The 24,185-nt window shown below is 40.5% G+C and overlaps 1 protein-coding gene across 2 annotated transcripts in view; it reads left to right on the plus strand.

Annotated features, from left to right (window-relative positions):
* Positions 1-2,768: 2,768 nt before the first annotated feature.
* The window catches only part of LOC306927407 (cell adhesion molecule 1-like), a 350,804-nt gene continuing 329,387 nt past the window's right edge, over positions 2,769-24,185 (plus strand). The window contains exon 1 of one of the 2 annotated variants that reach the window (XM_079507131.1): positions 2,769-2,901. In XM_079507131.1, coding sequence (XP_079363257.1) covers positions 2,829-2,901 — 73 coding nt within the window. In that variant the 5' untranslated portion in view covers positions 2,769-2,828. The remainder of the gene's footprint in view (positions 2,902-24,185) is intronic. The other variant, XM_079507132.1, reaches the window with a different exon arrangement.

A 24,185-nucleotide genomic window follows, 5' to 3' on the forward strand; every position in this document is an offset into this window, starting at 1 on the left:
GAGGAAAGCTATCAATAATATCATTCACGCCTGAGCCCAAATTCATAGTGAGGTTTTGTGGCAATTCATCACTTTGCAATTATTTTCTCTGTCTGTATGTTAAGTAAAAGTAATAAATTTGGGATTGTGCTTTGCTATTTTCAAAATATTTTTTCAGTATTACTATAGACTATAAGGCACTAAAGCAGGGAAGGCAATCAGACAGTGTCTATTGAATGATTGCGTTGACATTGACAGTACTGGAGAAAGTGTTTGAGTTTATTGTTTGATCGAACACAGCCGATTTGCTCAGACACATATGACGTAAATTCTCCATTCATTGTCAATGAGATTTATGGGAATTTAATGTTTGTGTAGAACTAAAATAGCCGATTTGCTAAGACACATATGATTTAAGTTTGTGTAAGACGAAAATCTACACTAATAGCTGAATATAGAAGGGCCTAGCACATCAGGGGGGAAATCACACTTGTGTGAAGTGAGGTGCGCTCTTATCATCATACATCACATTCCGTGCTGTGCAGCCAATCAAATCGATTCGTCACTATGTGCCGTGGTACACACAAACACACAAAACTGGCCAATCAAATCATCACAAATGTGGCGCACACAAACACACAAAGCTGGGCATAGCGCCCCTCAACAATTGTCTATTGTTTATGTACGGCCAAGGCTATGAATAGACAATGACAGCAGGGATTAATGGTGGTATGGTCCTTCTAACTACATTGAATATTATTCATAATGGTATGGTATTAAATAAACTATTTGATAAATGAGATGCTGTGTTTCACAACAATGTAATGCAATATGCACACTGCACCTAATTTAACGTACTCTCCTACATTCTCTGTGTACTATGTTCTTCGTGCAATAATGTTTCCAGTAACTGTCCAGTGTAGTCTCACTTGACTTCCAATATAAACATCAACTGAACAATGACAGATCTCATGGAACGAGACTGTCTGGGAAGCGATCTGGTTGACCTAAATAAACACCTTCCAGTTTTGCTGTACTAAAAAGCACATGGCATGTCAACACTGACAGCAGTGATTGACAGAAAGGGAAACTCAACTCATGCGCCAGCCAGAACAAATAAAATGAAGCTCGTCATGGTTCATAGTATTGCATACAGTGGATCCACTGTACAGACATGTAACCACAACACAACTTATAACCAGTAGTGTAAAATAACTAAGTACATTTACTAAAGTACTGTAGTGCAATTGTTAGGTATTTTATTTTACGTTACTGGAGTACTTCCAATTTTCAATACTTTTACTTCTACTCCGCCACTACATCTCAGAGTCAAATATACTTTTACTTCACAATTATTATTTTTTACTTTAATTACTTTGTTGATTACTAAACATACAGTAACCACTTCACCCCTATATAAATGTACAAGCTTACAATGCGTTGCATCAGCTTGTACATCTGCTATTTTCAAAAGATTTTTATACATTTGAAAACTTGTGAAATGGGACATTCTGCATAATGAGTACTTTCTACTTTTTGCTGCTAATAGTACTTTTATTCAAGTACATTTTTAATTCCAGACTTTTACTTACTATACTTTATTTGTATAACACCTTTCATGACATGAAATGCAGCTCAAAGGGCTTTACAGAGCAATGGAGAAAAAAAAGAAAAGAAAAGCAAGGCATAAAATAACTTTAAGAAGATCAACTAAAAGCAAGGGTGTATTAGTAGGTATTGAGCTGTGCTTTAAAAATGTCTACCGAGGATGCCTATAGAAGCCACGTGGGTGGCTGTGGGACTCAGGAGTTTGTTCCATGCCATCGGCCCGTAGAAGCAGAAAGCTGCTTCACCGTGTTTTTTAGTTGCCATTTATTTAGGCACATCGAGCAAGCCAGCTGTGGATGACCTGAGCGGGCGGTTTGGGACATATCTAGGCAGGCAGTCATGTAGGTAGGTGCGAGACCATTGAGAGCTTTATAAACAACAAGTACAATGAAAATAAAAACAAGTTGAAGTAAAAAATGTGAGTACTTTTCCCACCACTGCTTATAGCCACCAGAAATGTTCAGAAATGCATGCAGTAAAGGTTGGTAAATAGAGAATATATAGGCCTATAATTTTTTTTAAATGAACATTAAGACAACAAAATGCAACGGTCAACAATGACACAAAATAAACACAATTACACATGATTAACATGTAATAATTAATTCATAAAATGAAATTCCAGTTTTAAAGATATACACACTTTGAATCAATTAAGGAACATATATCCACTCCAAGTCCATCTCTCCACAATACTAATGTAGCCTACCTGGCTGCAGGCTGCAGCACATCTGCAGCCCATCTGCATCGGTTTTCTGCATGGGAGTAAGATTCAATAAATGAATGAATGCAGACCATGCTAGGCAACCAGTTGACTGCAAATGAGTAACAATAAATTACATTAACAGAATATTGACTGCACTAAAAGTAACAGTTTTTTTCCTTTGTTTCTGAATTGATGGAGTCATAATGTATTGCCACAAATTGATTTCTTATCTATTTTTCAGTGATGAAGAGTTAAATGTAGTCTCATCGAAAAAAAAAAAAAAAAGGAATGTGCGTGTGCGTGTGTGTGTGCGTGTGCGTGTGTGTGTGCGTGTGTGTGTGTGTGTGTAAAATAAAGCCGCGTATAAAATATGATCAGCATCCTCATGTTTGTCCTCAGCCTCCCTCAGTATTTTGCAACAAATCTGTCTGGATAGTACCCTCCCTTTCATGCATCTCATTAAACGCAGCCCCGTTGTACTCTATAGGTGAAGTAGCCTCTCTCTCTCTCTGCCATACTGAAGCAGGTGTCCAACATGGCGATCACTGGCGACGGCTCTTTCGCAACTATCCTCGTTTTATTCATGATTCCAGCGGCTCTTCACAAAGGTACGAGTTCTCCTGAGTGTTATTTTACAGTGTAAACACTTTCTCCGGGCTTTATCCCGTTGGTACGCGAGCGGGAGCATCATGTTTTCTTTAGCGTCTCTGAGAGGAGGGCAAGCTTTCTGGTGGTCATGCCTGGAGAGTGTGTTCGTATAGGCTACTGCATGGATGCTAGATTGCTCGGAAATACTTCAGACAGTGTAAACTGTCCCTAAAGTTGGACTAATACGATTTTCCCCACCGAAGAAAGACTGAGATGACTTTGTGCTGATCTGATTGTTGGAGCGTAACATCCATCCATCCATTTAGAGATGTTTATGTCGCTCAATGCTGCGTCGTAGGAGAGAGTAGAGATCGCTCTGTCTCAGCTCTCTCTCTATGTAGCCGTCGCACCACAACTCTAATAAACATGAATTATATGTATACTTATACGTCTCTATAAACAACGTGGCCTTGATTCGGTTACAGACAGGGAAGAAATAGACGTGGAATGCTCGAAATTGTGTTCATTTCACACATTTGCCCCGCCGCGCGTTTACTTTTGTGCATGGTTTTGGACGGTGTGTTACAGCAGCCTATGTTGTTTTAATGCACAATGAAATGAATGAATGCATAGCGTCCTTCTGCCTTTATGCGACGCGTTGTTGGCTCGTAGGTCGGCTCCATTCGGCAAGCGATGCACCGCCGTACTACACATCATAAATTAGGCTTTATTATAGGGATAGGGGCCACGCTGTTCAGTTGGAATAAAGGTGTGTGTGTGTGTGTGTGTGTGACTTGGCGGGCTGCGTTGAGCACGTTCATTTATTACATAGACCACGCGAACTGGTAAAGTGTCGTTAAATGCACTTTTTTATGGTAGAAAGTCCGCTGTGTTTGTTAAGCGATGCACTGGAGATGCTACGCCGAGGTCGTTTTGCGCATCGATTAGATGAGAATAGGTTAAAGTAGAATGCTCAGAGTCGGAGCTGCTGTTGTGTCCAGTCCGTCCATTGCTTCTCGCAAGCAGATGTCTATAGGCTGATGATGGAAAATGCGTTTTGTTGCGACAACTGTCAGTCTGTCACACAATGAACGTGATGTTGTTGTAGCCTACCTAATAAGTATTATTTCAATCTGCTGTCCCCGCGGCGTGCACCAATGATTCACAGACTCCTCGAGAGACTCGTTTGTCACACGATGAGTATTATCTGTGCAATCCAGGTAATGTACCAAATGTGTACCCCATCAAATGCCCACATATACAGAATTGCCTGAATTAGTTTTCCTCCTCCTCTATGCGAGTTTAACTGACAGTGCGAGTCTCTTTCAAACTTACTGTTTTTTTCAGTGCATGGTGGTCAATGTTGGACAGCCCGCAACGCAGATTTCAGACAAAGCTTCTGGGCACACTTGCACAAAGCATATCAATTATTTACCTCCAGAGTCCAGCACACACACTGTAGGCCTACATTATGCTAAGCATTGCAGAATTTCCTCTTTTTTTGTTTAATATAAATGAAGTTGCGGCAGTGATGGTGAATATTGCAGTGTAATCAAGCTTTATAAGACGGGCTGTATTGGTTCATTTTGCCAACTATTAGTAGGTTATATTTTGGTGCAGGCTCACACCATAGGCTACCACCACTGCTGTCATCAAATCTCAGAAGTGCTCCAAATTCAATCGATTTTCTCAAAGCATTCAAAGTCCACTGAATTACATTGTCATCTCAAATGTTTCAAAAAAGGGTTAGAATGGATCCAGTGTAGCTGAAGGATAACATTTACGCGTTGAAATTAGGTAAAGCATTGAAAGCCATCTAACTCGGTACTAGTGATGCAGTATGGATTTTCTTGACCATATTGAAGGATTGGGGATTTCTTTATGATCTGGTAGGGAATTACTGGGCTGGCTGAACTTGGCTCAGGAAAATAGCAGAAAGCATGTCACAGTTGTCACACTAAAGTAGCCTAGACGGTTGAAATGCCAAGTATTCAGATGGTATCACATAGACATAATAGAACATGGAAATTAGGGTATTAAGACATGGGTATAAAGGTCTTATCATAACAAAGTGACATTTTGGATTTACATATCAATAAGGTGCATACTGCATAGTAGATGAATGGAATCAACAGATACACAATGTTAATGATACATGATGTATCATGAACATTGAAGATTGTGGGTTACTTTTAGCTTTAGCATTTTGTCTGGAATAGGAATCCAGGAATGGGGATGTATGATTAATAATACCTTTAATAAAACCCCACAGACGGCTTAACCTCAGTTGGCACTGAACTAAAATACAGAGCCCCCCCCCCCCCCCCCCCCCTCCCTGAAGATGCTGAATGGGGATGCTTGCTTGGAGTAATGGATTAAGATCTCTAATACCTAGGAATCTGTTTTCATCTGTGTTGTCTAACCTGTCTAGGCATTGTAGTCGTCACAATTTATACTGGAGATTGAAAGTGTTGTGTTTCTTTATACTAGCATCCCCTTGTTTACAATTCTCACAGTAAGAATGGTGAGAGGAACATACATATGGCAAGAAATTGAATGTTTTTATGCAATGGAAGTCAGCTTGCACACTAAAGTTATGCTGAAACACTCCCCGATACTTGAAAGTATTTCATATAACTGGAGTGGAGAATATGCATGTGATATTAATCTTAACTGCAGAGGGGAATGGGGAGTCGATGGGAGGGAAAACATCAGTGAAGTGAGTGGTGCGTAGTGCATAGTCGGTGATGTACCCAGGCTGGGAGCCTCGGGATTGGTTGATTTCTCTGAGGGAGCAAACAGCTTGGAGAGCTGTGCATAACAGTGTGCCATTCTGTGTGCAAAGTGGATTTGTTTCTTCTTCCAGTTCCTTTCATTCATGAATTCCATGAAATCTCTCTTTCCTGCGCTCTACGGTTCAACTGTTAGCCTAGTTGGGACCCATCCTTGTCGATTGCGGTACATCAGTCAAGGCATTGGGTGTGTTGTTAGATGTGTAATTCCAAGTTCACATTGTCTTTTGCTGCTCCTATGCAGGTTGTTGGTCCATAGCAGGTGTGTAAAAGTTAACTGAAAGTAATTTGCTTCAATGTTCATTGTTCACTCCCCTCACTGAGCTCAGAATGAACCAGGACCATTTACTTTGAAATAGATTTGTGTAGCCTAAATAAAATTGTAAAATATTGTTTCAACCAATATGCAAATGAAAGACACCTAAGCAGAAGCCCACGATGAGGAATGCTCCATGGATAAAGTAATGCTAATATATATTTTCTACAGGTTTAAATTTGCATGTATGAATTGCCTCCTGGCTCTTGTTCAAGACAGTAGCGGCCTCAGTGATTGAAAACCAGTGTGAAAGTGGACCTGTACATTTGTTGTTCTCCCTCTGTGGAGCCCTCAACAGTAATGAAGAACAATGGCTTTATTTTCGGAGGGAGCGGGCCTCAGCCTCACTGCATCACCCCCTGTCTCTTGTCAGACTCCAGCAGCGGTCCTGTAGGCAAGCTAACAGATGACGGGGCTGGGTCGCATCTGGCCTCAGTGCACTTAGTGTAATCAAAGACAGGAAAAAGGCTTATAGCCCACTTGTTAGTGAGCTGCCAACTGATGGGATGTCAAATAAGACCCCTGAATCCCCAGAGGTGGCAAGTGTGTGTGTGTGTGTGTGTGTGTGTGTGTGTGTGTGTGTGTGGGGGGGGGGGGGGGGGGGGGGGGGGGGGGGGGGGCACGCACGCAGGCAATCTGCCATTTTGAAAGTGGCCTTACTGTACAAAAGGCTTAGAATGGTGGGGAACCTATTAGACTACCATATATAGTAGTAGCAATATCTTCAAGTTATAGTGCTCAATACAGCAGGCTTTATGCATCCATGTCTCGTTCTTACATTCAAGATAAAAAGAGCAATATGTAATTTCTATCCACTAGAGGGTGATTATGTTCATCTGTTGAACTAAAAGCAACCATAATGTAACATTTCTACTGCAATACTAGCATAAAATAACCTGGATCTGTAAGAAATGTTGACAAGAACTGATCAATTATCAGTTAATTACCAGCGGCTGCCTTATCTCCAGAATTGTGCTATGAAATGTAAATCAACACATCCATTTAACTTTCAAATATCTGTATGTAGGCCTACAGTTAGGCAAATGACAAGTTCAGCTGCAAATAATACAAATAAAATATATGGTAGGCTATGTCCTCTGATAATATCAATGCAGCTTATATGAACAGTACAACAGTGATCAATTTAACTCAAGCCAATTATAACCTCAAAGGGGTACATGCACAATGAGAGACAGACAGAGAGAGAGACAGACTTGGTACAGATAGTAGTACTTTACTCACTGTCCCCTCAACAAGTCAGAAGAACTTTTGGTTGCTAAAGCTCTATCTGGGTTGTCCACTGTGTCTTGAAGTCTTCAGGTTGAAAACGGCAGACTGTAATAGCAGCTTTAGCAATAACTAACGTGTTTGTAATTGCTTAATTCAACGCCACCACCGGTAATTAATAGGGGGCGGCTTTTTATTGAAGGAAGGAATGTATTTGAGGAAATATGGTATTAAAGAACATCTCTCATATGTGTCAAAATCGGCTGGTCCAACGGAGGTCCCCGCGGAGGTCGGCGTGGGGGTCCACGCCCGCGGTAGTCTGCGTGGGGGTCCGGGGTTACAGTGTCTCGACTGAGACTCAAATGTGTTACTGTTACCCATTAAATCAGCGGGTGTCACTGTTTTGCTGCGCTGCATTGTTATGCTGAAATTAATGTTGTGCTGAAATGAGTTAGCCTAAATAATTCTGAGACATCATGTCGGTGGCGCTGTTCAAGCGACCATTTAGACGATGGCATATTAAAAGTGTTTGGTTGCATAGAGACGAGGCAGCCAATCAGAATTCTCGTCAGACTAGCATGTCATAGACCAGCGCTGTTCAAGCCGCTGGTAAAAACAATCACTTCAAAACCCACTCTTCTTCAAAAACACATGACGTGAAAAGAAACAAAAAGAGATGAAGAGAGTTGGCAGCAAAGGGGATAAAGTAGGATACCTGAGTTTCAAGGTGCACAAGTGAGGAGTCCATGGAATTAATGTTTCAAAACAAAGTTTTGTTTTATTTCCAGTTTATATGTTACGCTTGTAACAAAGGTAGAATATTTGACAATGACATATTGTACCTTTTAAACTAGATTAGGTGAGGTCAGTTAGTTGTCACCTTTTTCAAACTTTGAATGAAATATTAATTTAGTCAAACATCAGAATGTGCCATTATTCTGTTTTAAATAATGCTGCGTATATTGTACCACGCGAAGTCATCGATGTCCTTCAGATCAAAAGGACACACTAGCAGTACAGGTGCCTTTTCAGTGCAATAGTGAAGTCATGTAACATTATCATAACCCATCATTCTTTAGAGAATTATTAAGTTATCTCAAAAAGGCTAAATTGAAACCCCTATTATTTTATACAGCTGATAGCAAAGTTATGAGTTTACTGCAAGACTCCAGCCACCCAAAAGACTCATCAGCTTAACCATCTGGAGCGAGTTTGAACTAAAACACAGTGGGTGCACTGACCTCATCTTGCTGCTGCTAGCTTTAAGCCATCAGCTCCCCTTTGTACCATTTACTGGATTTAACCCATTTTGACCTGACGTCGAAAATTAAAAAAAAAAAATCTAAATCATGACAGTTTCTGAAATACCTATGTTTCAGTGGTGCTCTCAATATTTCATGTCAAGGACATGTTAAGGACCCCCAGAATTATGTGTATTTGGCAGCCGACCCCAATTTGAAAACATGTTGTTCCAGGGACCCCCCCCCCCAGAAGCAAAGATTTGAGTTAAAAACCTTCGCTCTGAAAGAATATATATTCAAGTATATCAAATATACATATATATATATCAAATGGACTTGAAGATAAGATTTGCGCCACATTTTCACGATTTAAGAAAAATAGCAGACCTACAAGCTCGTAGCGCGCTATGAGCTTGTAGATCTGCTATTTTTCAATAGCTAAAGCATAAAATAATGCTTAAAACACCAACAGGGGTTCCCGCCCAGAATGGATTAAGCTACTGCTGTTGTTGGAATGAAATGTATGCCCATGCTGTGGGCTGTTGTTGTCGTCTTTTCCCAAAACCATTGGTACAGTAGGTTGTAGTTGAAGATGCAAGGTTACATTATTGGACAGGCTATGCATTTTTTAGGCAGTGCATGCAAAGCATATTGAAACACTTGATTAATAACGGTTACAGTAAATGCAATTATGCAGTATTGTTTCACTTCCCTGTAGGTATACTCTACTGTAGTGTTTATGAATGCTTATGATTATGAAAAGGAAATTGATTATTTGAGACATGATCTATTGAAAACTTGAATCATATGTGGTTTGGATGCATCATTATATTCTATTCAAAATGAGTTCAGCCCTAATAATGGTGCCTGATCTGGTGTCCCTTTTTATAAATCTCATACAAAATGGGTAGGCCTACCTTTTTAGATTCCCCCTTTTTTCTCATTTGGAGCTTAATCTTGCCCTTGTTATTGAATCACAAAGTGGTCGGGGCACATTTTATGTTCGTTACACAAGTGGGTATATTTTGCCAGTATTGATACAAATCACACAAGTTCAACAATTAATGAATAAGAAATGAACACATCATTTGTGCATACGCCTGAGTGAACAATACATCTTGTACTTTATTGCACCGTCAGTGGAGAAATGAACGTGTCCTTTTGAATACAATATAGGTATGCATCAACGAATCATGCCTTGTAGGCTTGACTGATCAGTATTCTCCCATCTGGCATTTGCATAACACTCTAGCATGTATTACATCCCAGTGCATGAAACCCTGCAGGCTGCTACACTGGCTCTCGTAGAACTGGACCACATCTGCCCATTGTGTTCAGTTCCTGCCCATTGTCCCTGTCTTGTTGCCTTGGCCGATGCTAGATGCTAACACCATGCAGCTCCTTTTTCTTCCCAATTTAGTCGTTATGCCAATGATTTTCTCCCCACACAAATTTGTGTGTTGTCACTGCTGTTGTATGCTACTACTCACTCACCTGCCAGTGGGGGAGCCCCCACCGGGAGGACGTAGATCCTTCGTCCTACTCCTCCCTGCTGACAGGTGTCGGTCGCCCCAGCCCAACACTGCCTGCTGACAGGTGTCGCCCCAGCCCTTAGGATTGCCAATGTTTGTATAGAAGCTGGACAAAGCCGGATGCACCACGGTTGATTCGAACCCACAACCTCCGCGGGAGTGGGCACTGGGCATGCACTTTACCACTGTGCCACCCGAGCGCCAGCCCCTATTTCTCATGCCCCCGTCTGATGTTTTGCAAAGGGTGAGTCGACTGTAAACAAACGTGTTGCCCTCCCCTGCTGTCAAAACCACTGATGCTGAGACCACATAGTGACAAAAAAAAGAATAATTCTGTTAGTGAGACCAAAGCACAGCAGACAAGGACAATGTTCTCCCATACCAGGGTCCAGGTATCATAACCAGTATAGCACTCAATACTTTTCATATTGGCTAAACCCTAGTCCACCATGCCCCAAGATGAGATGCTCAGGGGAAACATAAATATACAATGATGTTTCCTGGTTCTGGGATTAACAATGTTGAGGCTAATGTCTTCCACTTCACTAGAAATGAAGGCAGTGTTTGAATGTGGCTGCTTTTCGAAGGCAGTGCCCTGGCTCTTTGAAGTGTGTTGCATTTGTCTGCCTCCACTCGGGCTGTCAGGATTTTTTTAATACCTTCCAGACTGAAAATGGGGAAGGAGCAGTTAATCCACGTACTGTAAGAATATTTCATTGTATGGCGGCTGCAGCAACAAACGGCCTGCTTATTGATTTGTCAGCAGGCACTGCAAAATTGACAGGGCATGGTAGGGTCCTCTAATTCCTACTCTGTTTGGACAAATTGATAGATTACCGTAGTACTTTTTTGCAGACTGTTTAATTTTTTATACTGATGCTACAGTGTCATCAATCAGCCGAGTGGTCACAGCAATATCAATATCAAAGTGTTCCATTTTTTTAAGATATTGTCTGTGGACGTTCTAATCTATATGCATGAATGGACGTAGCAATTTGAAATTATATTCTTAAAAAAGTGCTTTTTGTGTCCTCAAATAATTCCTATATGATGAAAGTGAACTGTGGAGAGGCCCAGGTTGATGATGTGAGTTGTACACATTGGTCCCTGCAAAGCTTTAGTTTGTTAGGTGTAATTATGAAGTTACCAAGATGTGGCAGTGGCACCACATCATCGTCTCCTTGTCTTATTATGCGACAGCATTGGAACATTGAACATCAGTGTCAATTAGCAAACCTGAGAAATTAAAGCTTTACACTTTCCATATTTACAAGTAAATCGACCAGCCCTCCACCTTGAACACAGGCTGGAAATTTCCAACCACCCCATTAATGCATGGTTTGATTGCATCTAGTTACTGTAGTTAATGACCTAAGTAATTGAATTTTCACATAGTGAATTTGGAGTCAACCCCACCCCCACCCACAACTACTGCCACTTACACAGCCGATCTGCCTGCTCCAGTCTCCGTTCAGCCCCCATCTCAGCCTTTGCTATTCACTGACCTGTGAACAGTGCTACTATGTCTCCACATACATCATATTGCCTCCCACACAGAATGAACTCTCAACGATTGTAGCTTGTGAGGATCTTATGAGTGCTATTTTAAATCCCATACAACATCCTTATGTCTCATGTAGCAGGTCAGCTCCTCCATATATCACTGAGTTAAGCGTCTGTTAAGTGAAGCAAGACTTTGTGCCAGGTTTGTACTTAAAGTCTTAAAGTCGGAAGACCTTGCTCTCATTATTGGTGAAATATAGACTAAAACGTCTACCCTTGCTTTCCAGTGTGATTGCCACTCAAGAACATAATGTTGTAATTACAATCAACTGAATTGTTAATTGCCATTTCATTTCTTTTTTTTCACTTTTCAAACTAATACAGTCACTCACTGATTTGATTTGTGGCATTGCACAGACGTTCATAACTGGCCCCCTAATTCTTTTCACATCGGACTGATGATTACAAACCACTTGCGAGATGACTAATATTCAGGAAAAATGAAAAGTGCCTTGTTTATAAAACCATTTTTTTTATATTCTCTTGTTAATCAATGATTTCCTAGAAAGAACACAAAGGTGAAATTCTGATGAAACTCAGCCTTGTGAAATGCGACACCAGATGGTAAATCAATCCAGTGGTGTCATTTCACTCCTCCTAATATTTTGTCACATTAATGACAAAAGTGGCAAGTGTGTGCCCATTTCAAAGTAAATAATTGCAAACATGGATGCGCACTGCAGTGTGACAGACATGTTTGTGTGGAAAGAGGTTTGTGTGCACGCATTTTATAGCAAAGCCAAAAAGAGCAAAGGCAAATGGAGCATGTCAGCAACATCAACAATGCAGCCCTTTAACCACTTAAGCCATAAATATGATGAATAACAATAGTAGAAATAGCGGATCTACAAGCTCACAGCCTAAACGAAAATTTGAACATTGTGACATGAATGTGAGTGAGGTATCTGGATTCTGGATATGCAATTTTGGGAGAGGTCATACGTTGCATAAATCCGGGGCTCTTGTACTTTGAATAGACTACTAGAGCATGTGAACAAAGATGACTGTGTTGATGTTTGCCTCATGTTATTTACACAAGAGATGAAGATTAACAGTCAGGGATCAGACATGGTTGCTTTATGGAAGTGAGGCTGCCTGAAATATCCGGTGATTTACTGTAGTTTGGTCAATCCATCTTATTCTATCTTGTTTATTATCATATTTCATATTTGTTCCTATGCATTTCCAAAAAACGATTGACAAATGACATTGATTTCAATGATAATGAGACATTACCTTGTTCCATGCCAACCTCGAGATATCTCATGTAAAGATATTAAAGCCATTTTAGCCAAACACGAGAACATAAGATTTGATAAAAGAGCATTAATCTAGCTTTGAAAATATTTGTACCTTATTTTTGGTTTTGACGCTGGACCCCATAGGACTCCCATTGTAGAAACAGGCCACATCCCAATCCTCGGTGCACACGTGTGCACATGCGGTCATAGTGGTTTTAGTGCTCAGAATGGGATAAAGTACGATGTTGGGAGCTTAATAAAATATTAATTCGAGGTCACATTAACCATATTAATAGAACATATATCCGCGACCCTGTCACCACAATTGGAGGACTATCACTTCTTCTCTGCTTATGTCGTTCATTCTGTTGGCACAGGCCTCACGTTACCGCCTATGGTAATGGAAGGGATTATGTTAATAGGCTATGGAGAGTTGGACATTTTCTTTACATTTTTTATTTTTTTAAATGAACTGGTTATTTTAATCGGATATCAGAATAACCACAGTTAATCATCAGACAGACAACATGCATATTGAATTCTTACCCCAATTATTAAACATGGCTCCCCCCCAGGCATTCATTTGGAAATTGATTTTCAGACTTTTCTGAGACCCATGCAGAGCTTATTGTAGTTTTAATTTTATTTGATTTTGCCCTGATGGCAGCGGGTCTCTAAGGATTCCGAAGTCGGTCAGTCCACCCATCCCATCCATCCACTACTTTGGTACCAGACAACATGAAATGTGCTTTGCACTTTCACACATTAACCCATTGAAACTGTGAAAGCGTCATTTTAGATTTGAGCTAAAAAGCAATTATTTTATATGTTGGCTATACAAAAATAACAAGCTCGTAGAGCTCGAACTTGTAGATGTGCTATTTTTGAAAAAAAATTGCAAACGTTTGAATATAAAATATTTTGAGACGGGGCTCGGCGGCCGAATACATATCATTTTGGGGGTCCTTGACATGAAAAGGTTTGAGCACTACTGATATAGCAAAATACGTTTTTCAGGATTTAGAAGACATTTGTAGAATCTGTTAAAGATGAAATGTGTTAAGGATGAAGCTGCTGTCAGGCAGAAACCTTTGTCTCCATATTTCAACTTGTTTTTTCGTCGTAAATGAATGCCCTACTTCTTTGTGCCAACGTGGTGTATACGTATATACACACTGATGAAGGCTGGATAGCCGAAACGTTTGTCCGTATTTGTTCAAATATGAAATAAACTATTTGAACTGCAGTCTTGGTGTGTGCGACCCACTACCTTTATTTTGATACGTATATACGTATACAGATACTATACACCATGTATACGTTGTGAGTGAGCGAGCTTGTAGACCTGTTTTTTTTAAACATTTTAAGCTATGCACAGCTTTGTGTGTATGAGCACGGAATGTGATGATTTGATTGGCTGATGAATGATGATGTATGTCTTGTATGATGATAATAGCGCCCCTCACTTCACATGAGTGGGATTTGTAAAGTGAAAGTGGTTATATGTGACTGTGGGGTTTATAAATATCAAACAAATGGAAATTACTAAATAATAACTACATTGGATCCACTGGAACACTGGCAATGTTTTCCCATTTCCTGAAAAGTTAACTCTTGTGGACAAAGTACACTTGGACATGTTGTTCACCCGACAGCGATGAGGAATGCTACTGATTTTTGATGACCCCAACATGGCCTTTCCTCTAGTAGTGTGACCCTTAGATCTCTCAAAGCCTAATGGGCTGAGTGGCATGGAACTCACTGACCACATTCATGCCTCAGTCCTGGAACTCACTGACCACATTCATGCCTCAGTCCTGGAGGATGAATGAATCACACATTTTGAGTGACGCCAGGATCTTTCTTGTGCCATCGGGTGGCTGGTGGCCAAAAATGACAACATTGACCACAAGACAGATCTCATAGCTTAATAGGCAGATTACTCTTTAGTCTTGTTTCATTTCCAATATATATGAATGCACAAATGAACATGGCAATTCTGCAGACATATATTATCTGTTATGACTTAACACCGACTGTCTGGAAAATCAAACAAAGAAACATACACAAACATCTCTCACCTCACATGCTCACTATTGCATCTCTATCTATATACCAGTATTGATACATTTGAAATTGCCAGATGACAGAATTCCTAACAAAACACAATTTTGACATGCTGAAAGATTATTCCCTAAGATTTACAGGGTGAGTGCCAGCCATTGAAATGTCCAAAAAGACTCATAGGCTTGTTGTTGCCACAATCATGCTGTACGGCCGCTGTCACAGAACGACCACAGCAGTGACAGCAACACCGCCCTCGAGCACGCGGATCAACTGGCTGTCGTTTAAAGCAGATCAGGGCAAAATCGCAGTGTGACAGTATGACAAGAAAACAACGCTGATGTCAAGATTTGCACTTTAGTCGATTTGCACAATCCAACATGCAAACAGTCCTGTGGTGGTCTCAAGGACACATGACTAGTGGTGTACTTGGACACGGCTGACACAGCTACAGTAACAGTACAGTGTCCTATATGATTCTGAGCTCGTGCCAACGGGTAATTGACCATGGCAAGAAGATGTACAGTGTGTTCTGTGCTCTCCCAAAATTAATGAGCAGTTGAAACAATCAGGCTTTGTTTAAAACCATTTCCACCTAAAGCATAATAAACCTTGAAATCCTACTGTAGGTCGATCGTTATCTTGAATTAATGTTTCGTGATTATTGCCCACTGTTATTTGAGCTATAATAAAGTATGAAATGTTAGTCCTAACGGTTAGAAATGTGTTTTTTGTGAGCCATACATATTTGATAGAGACATTCTTAAAAGAATGTGTCAGTGGTTAGCAATGATAGTGTTAATACATTACTGACATTTTGTGGCTATTTTATGTGATTTCATCTTGAGAGTAAGAGGATTGGAATAATATACTATTATATACGGGTGTTTCAGTACAGTGCCGCTCAGGATCACGTACATTGCTTCCACAGACAACTGTGCTGTGTACTGTAAGTGGTTTATTTGCTTCATTTCTCTCTATAGAAATAATCACATCTCTCTGAATTACAGGGCAACAAACTGCATTGTGGACCGTTGTAATACATTATGGATCAGAGATCAAAACGCCCACCACTATAGATACTGTATCACATCAGGCAAGTTGAACTTCAGGCTTATAATAATTATAATATTTAATACTTAACTCTGAAGAAAGGAGACACTGGGACTGGGATTCTTTAGCAAGAACTGCACAGTATATCCATTCAGCTATCATCGCTAATTAACCCACCTTATCATAGTTCAGTCAGTATAAATACCACAGGCATTTAATTTTGGCTACGGTAAGAAAATCTATGTAAAATAATAAATGCAGGTTTTGCATTTCCCTTAATTACAAAATAGCATAGAGCTCTAGATCCCCTCTACATCCCAATATACCCTGTCACTGACGTTCCTGACATGGTCATGTATGTATCTACAAGCTCGCAACACAGCACAAAGTGACGGGATGCATTGTGCACTTGTAGATCTGCTATTACTAGTTTGTGTGAAAAGTCAAACGTCTAATCTCTCTTTTGGGTCTTGACCTGAAAAGTTTGGGAACCACTATTTTCAATAGCAATAGCACATAGCCAAAATTTGCATAGACAACTGGCTATGAATTTTGGTTGTTGATTTTTCTGTCAAATCCCATATTCTCATAATACATTGTATGTAGAATGCCACATGACAAATTCAGTACTCTCTCCAGGCAAAGAGAAATTTGACTCATGCTGCTTTTCTCCCATCGTACAATTTCTTTGGTTTGGACAATTTTGAGGCTGCCAGTGGAATAAAGCCTAATGACATGCTGAAGCTGATATGAAACGGCAGCAGAACCCCACTCTCTTACCGAAGAGCCAAACCATGCATATCGGTTTTGCATGGTTATTTGACAGATCCCAGGCCAAATGGCCCCAACACACGCTAAATACAAATAATCTTGTAATATAACATGTAATTCCGCTAGCTGTAGGTAATTTACTGTTACTAGGAATTCCAACATCCAGAGTGTTGGAGCTGCAGTTGATAAAATGTCTCGACAGCTATCTGTGTGTGGATGTCAACAGGGAGACGGTCTGTCCCCGGTGGTTAATTCATGCCTCGTTTCCCCACTAACCCAAAACAATTCCTATCGCTGGCATCTTTGAAGCTTTGTGCTATCAAAGTTCCTGCATGGACAACTGTACGATCAGGACCCCCTTGGAAACGAGGGGGATTATGGTGCGCCCAGGCTTGTCTTTGAGAATAATCAGTCAGGCCTGTGGAGAGGCAGGTCTGCTGTAATTTTCCCCACAAGCACAGCCAGCACTATAGTATCCGCATGTGCTGCCTGGAATACATTGTGCATTAGTCTGCCTTGGCTCCAACTCCCTGCAGTATTCACTACCTGGCTGTTTCTTTGCATAGCTCGCAGCCAGTGGCACCCATCAAGTCCTAATAGTGAAACCCAAAGTCTGTAGCAGTTATGGTGCAACGCATGGGTGGTTGGGGCTTTTAAATGGACTTACTATAAAGTTTGGGACTTGAGCTTGATAGCTAGGCCGGTTCCTAAAACTGGAATGAGTATTACACATTATAGAATCCAATTTAGACTGGATATTAAAAGCTTCCTACTTTCATACAAAGCATAATGTGTGATTGTGTTTGTGTGTCAATGCACAGTACTGGGTATTATAGAGATTTGTATTAACATGTTACCGTAAGTAAGTTCACATGACCTTAACATCTCCATGGAAAAAAAATAAGCTATTGCAAGTGCGATCACAGAAATTGAATGAAAATAGGGTACATTGCACATTCGTACAGCCTTACCTTTTGTACGAGATTAATATTTATATGGTGTTTGTCTCATCTTTTTCATTCCTTGACTAACTTCATAACCCTTAACGCTTTTCCCCTACCGTCCACCGCTGATCAAAATGTTTTACCATAAATAATGTATCATTTCAAATCACCCTTGTGCACACACAAATCTATTATGGCAGCCCAATCTAAGCTCTCATACTGCTTCCACTTTATTGTGCTTTGAAAAGCTTTGGACAACATTCTGCCTTCTGCATGACTGGGATTAGGCAGACTCCCTAGGTTGAAATTAATCTCTAACTAATAGGCTCCCCACTGTCACCAACCAATAAACTATTTTATGGCCTCTGTGGGCCAATTCACCGTTACAGTAATATATCTCTTTTAGTAAAATAAATAAATGCAATAAATAAATTATGATGATCATTAAATTCCTATTAATAGCATAATCATATTGGTTAATATTCCACACAGCCCAAGGTGGTTTGCCATTAAGAGTAAAAAGGAGATGTGATATGGCAGGATCATTAAGTTGTTGTACCTCTTAACCTCACACACATCTCACAACATGGATTTCGAACATTTTCAATGCATCATATTCAAGGCAATTTCATTCCAGCCTAGGAATGCCATGATAATGGGGGGACACATATTACAGTGTACATGGTGACCTACAGTGATCACAAACAAAGCTGACCTTTCCTTACTGTCGCATGCAATCACTCACGCGTCCCCAAGCAGAGCACCAAGCATTAAGGTTCTGCGCCTGCACTTAGAAATATTAATATTTGATAAAGGCTAAGATATTGTGTCCTTGTTTGCACCATGGAAATACTTATCTTTGCTGACAGGAAAATGTCTGGAGCTCAGCTGTTTAACAGTAGCTAATGAAATTTCCTTCCCACCCCAAATGTATTGCAGTATGCATATTCATTATCTTGCTTGCTCTCTCATCCAGTGTCAGCTTTCAAAAGACTATTTATGAGCCTATTAGAATGCATTATCTTAGTCCTGTTATTTAATGCTACTGGAAGACATTTTTGTAATGAAACAGTGGATGAAGAAATAGTCTAAGCCACATTTTTGAAAGGATTGCAAAAAAAAAGTGCCGCAAAGTGCTCATGTTTGAGTAATGATTATTGAACAGAGGACAGTATAGTATATGCACATAGCAAATGGTTTCTAAAGCATTGCTTGAAAGGCATAGAGTCCCTTGTTCACTAAAATGTGAGGTAAGCTGTTCTCTATTGTTCTTAAATGACCATTTGTACAGATGCATGAGGCACATTGCTGATCTCCAGGATAAAGCTGAAGGAGAGAAAGCTTTATTACAAAGCACTTTGAGAAGGTTTAGACTAAACACCTTATCACAGTGTATTGTGAGCCTTTTCCGCTGTGTGACACGATGTGAGTAACTCAGGCTTTAGCCATACATAGTCGGCAGATAAAGACGAATCATTTTTGCTGCATCATGTACATATCGTCTACACCCTCTGTGAGTTTGATATACATACATGTTTCTCATTGTAGGCTGAATGATATTTGAAATGAAAATGTCTTTATATTGTACCATTGTTCAGCCTGTCTGGCTCAGGCAGGGTAGTGTGCTCAAAAAGCAAGAGGAGGAGTCGCCACACAACTTCAAGTGATTAAAGGTCGGACAGCCCAAATAATTGAATAGATAATATACATCCTCTTAGGTAAAGATTGACCACTCATCGATCCAGGCCTATATAACAGGAACTGGCGAACACAAAGGACGACTGAAAGTGGAAGTTTGACAAAACCTATCCCTGGCTGCATTACACTTTCAATTGGAAATCACAGTGTGCAATCGCTGTGACATTTATTGCAGCCGGCAAAGCGTGAAGTGTAATTGCTGGGTTGAAAAGACAGAACTGAGCGGAGCCATGACCGGAGAGTTTGCGGATCCTATTGGTCTCAAGTCAGTGCACAAAGTTAGTGTGCTTGGACCCCTGTAGCTCTGTTGGTATTGTGTTAATAATGAAGACGTTCCCTCCAGTTTCAAGCACCCCCATCTCTTAGCATGTTTAATTCTTCAATAATCACTGGAGTATTAAAACACTTGAAATAGGAGCTTAGGTTTGGAATGTGATGAAGTTTGTTTGATCAAGGAAGTTTGAATTTGGGGGTGTTTAATAAGCTCACCAACCCGATGCTGGGTGCAGCGGGTAGGGTAGTGTGCCAACGTGGAATATGAAAACTCTGCTCTTGGATAGAATTATCCTAGTTTTGTCTAGACTGTTGAAAGTGTGAAGCTGCTTGGTCGACACATTGCAGCCCATTATACTAGCTTAATTTTGTAATATCTGAATGGCACTTAGGAACATGTCCCGTGATTGTCAGCAATACCTTGAGCTCAGAACACAGTGACAGCTCATAATCAAATAGTCTGGGAGAAGTGGATTGAATTCAGAACGCCTCTCTCTCTCCATGATTGGCGTCTGTCAGTCCCCGGCGGCAGGTGTTAATCTGCATGCTAATTTCAGTGCTATGCTGTTGGCTGGTGTTCAGAAATGAAAGTGGATAACTCTTTTACTCAAAGGAGGGTTACGATATTAAAATGCTTAAAGAGGTTAGTCTATGTATTTGGTGTAATCCGCATATTGACATGAGTAAGTAGTTACTTACAATGTACATGGTGTTAGATTGAATAGTATACTTTATATTAGCTTAGCTATGTAATAGTTCTTTGGTGTCCATATGCAGCAATGTACTTTTGCACACTAAATCCCCTTCTTATCCAGTATTATAAATCATTACGGTAAATGCTGCTTCCATTTGTCATCATTTAATAAGGCACACAAGCAAGTCGATCGCATCAAGCTGTGCCAGCAATGTTCCAGGAAAGTCAGTTTTCTCAAGCTGTCTATATCCTCCGTTTCTGTCTCCTCGCTTCTCTCCATATCCTGTCTTCACAGGAGAGTGGAATAGTTCTCTTTAGAGGGAAGCGAGTTCCTACCGATCAGTATGTTGTTTCAGTCCACTGATTTTGCAATGGTTTAGTAAGCAGAGGTTTGTCTATCATTACAAACACAGTACAGTAGCTGAAGGCAAGGGGTTGTTTTTATTCCATGCTTCAGCATAGTTTGGAATGCAATAACGTAATGGGTGTGGCTTTATAATTGACAAACTGTGGCTTAACACATGCTAAAATTATGAAGACTATTAAAACATAAGTGCAAAGAGCAGCAGTGACGTTTTCTGTCATTTAAAAGTGGTCCCCCCCAACCCACACAGTTTCTCCAGCTCCATTATTCACAGCTCCACAGTTGAAGTCAATTTTAGTTTTTAGTTTTTTTAGTTACTTTCTTCCTTCTTTAACCCATTCTGGGCGGGAACCCCTTTTGGTGTTAGCATTATGTTATGCTTTAGCTATTGAAAAATAGCAGATCTACAAGCTCATAGCGCGCCACCGAGTGGCGCGCTACGAGCTTGTAGGTCTGCTATTTTTTAAAAATGACTGACATAGAAACATAGCTTTTTCAGAAAACTGTCAGGATGTAGAAGACATTTTTAGAATCTGATTAAAATGGGTTAAAATGTTTATTTTTTGTGTCATTTAACAATTTTTGAACAGCTCGCTTCGACATGGAAAATACAATTATCTAGAAATATAAAAACCACTGTTGCCACTGTGTCTGAACTCGGAGGTCAAATAAGAAATTTAGATGCGTGACAGGCTACTGGTTTATTTATCCCTCAGTGAAGGAACAGGAGGAAGCTAAGCGTGTTTTCACTTTTGGAGTCTTTTGGAGTCTGTATGAACTGCAGAGGATTATGCAGCCTGTGCATCTCTTCTTATCCTCTTGGGCACACTGTGAAGGTAAAGCAGATGGAACTAGAAAAAGTGCCCTTCCGGGCACAGGTCTCCACCAGGAGGATAGGAGTGTGTGTGATGTTTGGCAAGGATGTTTAGGAGGATGTTTTTTTTTTTTTTTTGATGATTTGAGGCATTTTGTTCCAAAAATGTGTTTTGCAAAAATCAACCTGTTGGTGGCGCTATAACAGGCCAATGTGAAAAGGGTGGGATATATTCCTCAGTCTAGTAAGAAAAAGTGTGAAAGATTTCACGTAAATTGCATGCTGCGTTCATGATTTGAGGCTATTGTTCAAAACGGGGCAATCTTGCAAACTGTGAAAGCCAATTATAGGCAATTAGGATGGAATATGAAATATCGGACAGATCCAACTTGAGCACATGACCATAGAGATACTGTGTAACGATTTGTGAGATTTTTGGACAGAATCTGGAGGAGTAATATCAAAAAATGTGTTTTACAAAAGTCGGCCTCCTGGTGGCGCTATAAAAGGCAGATGCGGAAAATGCAGGTCAAAGGTTTGTCCTTGGCCTCTAGGGAGTGTGCATGCAACGTTTCACGCAGATCGGTGCAGTTGTAGGTCAAAAATGTGAAAAGCTGCCTCATGGTGGCGCTATAACTGGCCGTTCTGGAAAATGTGGGGCAGAGGTTCATCGTTGGCATCCAGGGAGTGTGTGTGCAAAGTTTGGCATCGGCCAGGTTAACGGTGCCGGAGATTAGCTGTACACAGACGGACGGAAGGACACACACACGGACGGACGGACACACACACGGACGGAGTGCAAAACATACTCTCTCCCCATGCCTTCGGCCTGGTGGAGACAATGAAGGATGAGGGTGTGTAGGTGTGTGAATTCTCTTGTCTTATGAGCTAATTAAAAGTCCATACTGTAGTCTGGCGGCATTGACGATGCATCACAGTATACTCTACATAGGACTGGGCAATTAACAAAAAAAATAAAAATAGAATAACGAATAATTGAGAAGCAAGGTTTATTCTTAAATATCTTTTCTTCTATTATATAAATAAAAACGACTACTAATCCTTTTTTTTAATATATAAATGGTTTAGTCTGATTAACACATTCCACGCATTACTGCCGGGGATTGAAACGAATACATTGAAAGTCACATTTTAAAGTTGCAACTTTATTGAATCATTACCGGGTAACAATTCAATAAAGTTTGGCAAAGGGAGCTACTTGTATTCTTTGATCTTAATTCACCTCGGGGCCAGCACCTACCATCAAGAGGTCGGATGTGCACACTACTACTCTTTTGATTCTATAGCTAAAAAGGAAGCCATTAATGGGAAATGGTCTTTGTTTATGTATACGATACATGTCCGAAGCTGTGAATAGAGACAGCACTGACTGATGGCGGTATATGGTCCTTCAATTTCAATTTATTATGGGGTGATTGTTTGAGGTGACCTTTGACTTACAGGGTTAGACCACGTTTGCAGCCTCCTCTGCAAGTACATTGTCTTTCCACTCACTTGTCAGAGGCAATAACTGCACACTTATTGGCTGCCTTTTTCCGGAACGTAATCTCACTAAGGTTGAGCAATGTTTAATTGCTATGCCAATGCTTCCGTTATCTACCATAGGAAGAAAGAATTTAAATTTACGCCAGACAGAATTAGGGCTCTGTTATGTGGGAATTCATCCTCCAGTATGGCTGCGGCACCATTAATTAGACCTGACAATGACAACCCGAGGCTTCCTGCAAAACAAACCCATAGCTGGATGTTTAATCTGCGATGTGGACATACGGGTTTGATTAGCTCATTTTGCCCGGCGCTTAACCTAGTGCAGTCTTTGAAACCTGGCTTCTTTCAATGCTGACCTTGTCCATTGGCGCAATCATGGATAGAAGTGGCTCATTGAAATGAAAGTCAATGGGTTTTGTATGCCTGGCCTCTATGTGATTAACAGAGCCAATTAAGTTGGCAGTTCTCCCTGGAGTTGTGATGTGGGGATAAAGAATGGAGACTGAATAAGGGAACACTCCAATTCTTTTTTCTCGCGATTTTTTTTTAGGCGAGTCACAGGTTTGAGTTGAGTCAAGGGTCTGGCTTTTGCGTGACTTTCTCAATTAATGAGGCAAATCAGGTTTCTGGGCTTTGATAGGTCCCTTTGTTATCCACTGGCTTTGTCAAACTAGTCCATTCAAGCCTATTGATTGGGACGGCATTGTCTTCTCACTCTGCCCATGCATTTCATTTGCTAGCCCTTTGTTTTGACCTGCAGGGTGGCGATGAACCAGAGCCGCTGAGTCGAATCTAAGACAGGGATTAGACCGTTGCCTTTCTTTGTTTGGGAGCTCGGTGGTCAAAAGCTGAAGGAGGTTAGGTGAAACAGCTCTATTGGAATCTACAGCTAATAATCATAGTTGTAGCTTGTCTGAGCTATACATTGTCTTTACCTCTTCCACAGGCAATGTTTTTGAGGGGCGCTACTAGCGACTCATGTCTAGCCCCTCCTATGTCCAGCTTTGAGGGTTTGTGTAAACACAAACATTGTCCTAACACAAACATTGAATGCCATTGACAATGAATGGCCAGTTTTGAGTGTTTGTGTAAACACAAACATTGCGTAAACCAGTGGCGTATTTACAATTAGGCTAGGCCAGGTGGCCGCCTGGTCAAATCCATTTGAAAAACACAACTGAGAAAAAACAGAGGACAAACACCAGACC

Source organism: Electrona antarctica, assembly GCF_951216825.1.
Source record: "Electrona antarctica genome assembly, chromosome: 8".
NCBI lineage: Eukaryota > Metazoa > Chordata > Actinopteri > Myctophiformes > Myctophidae > Electrona > Electrona antarctica.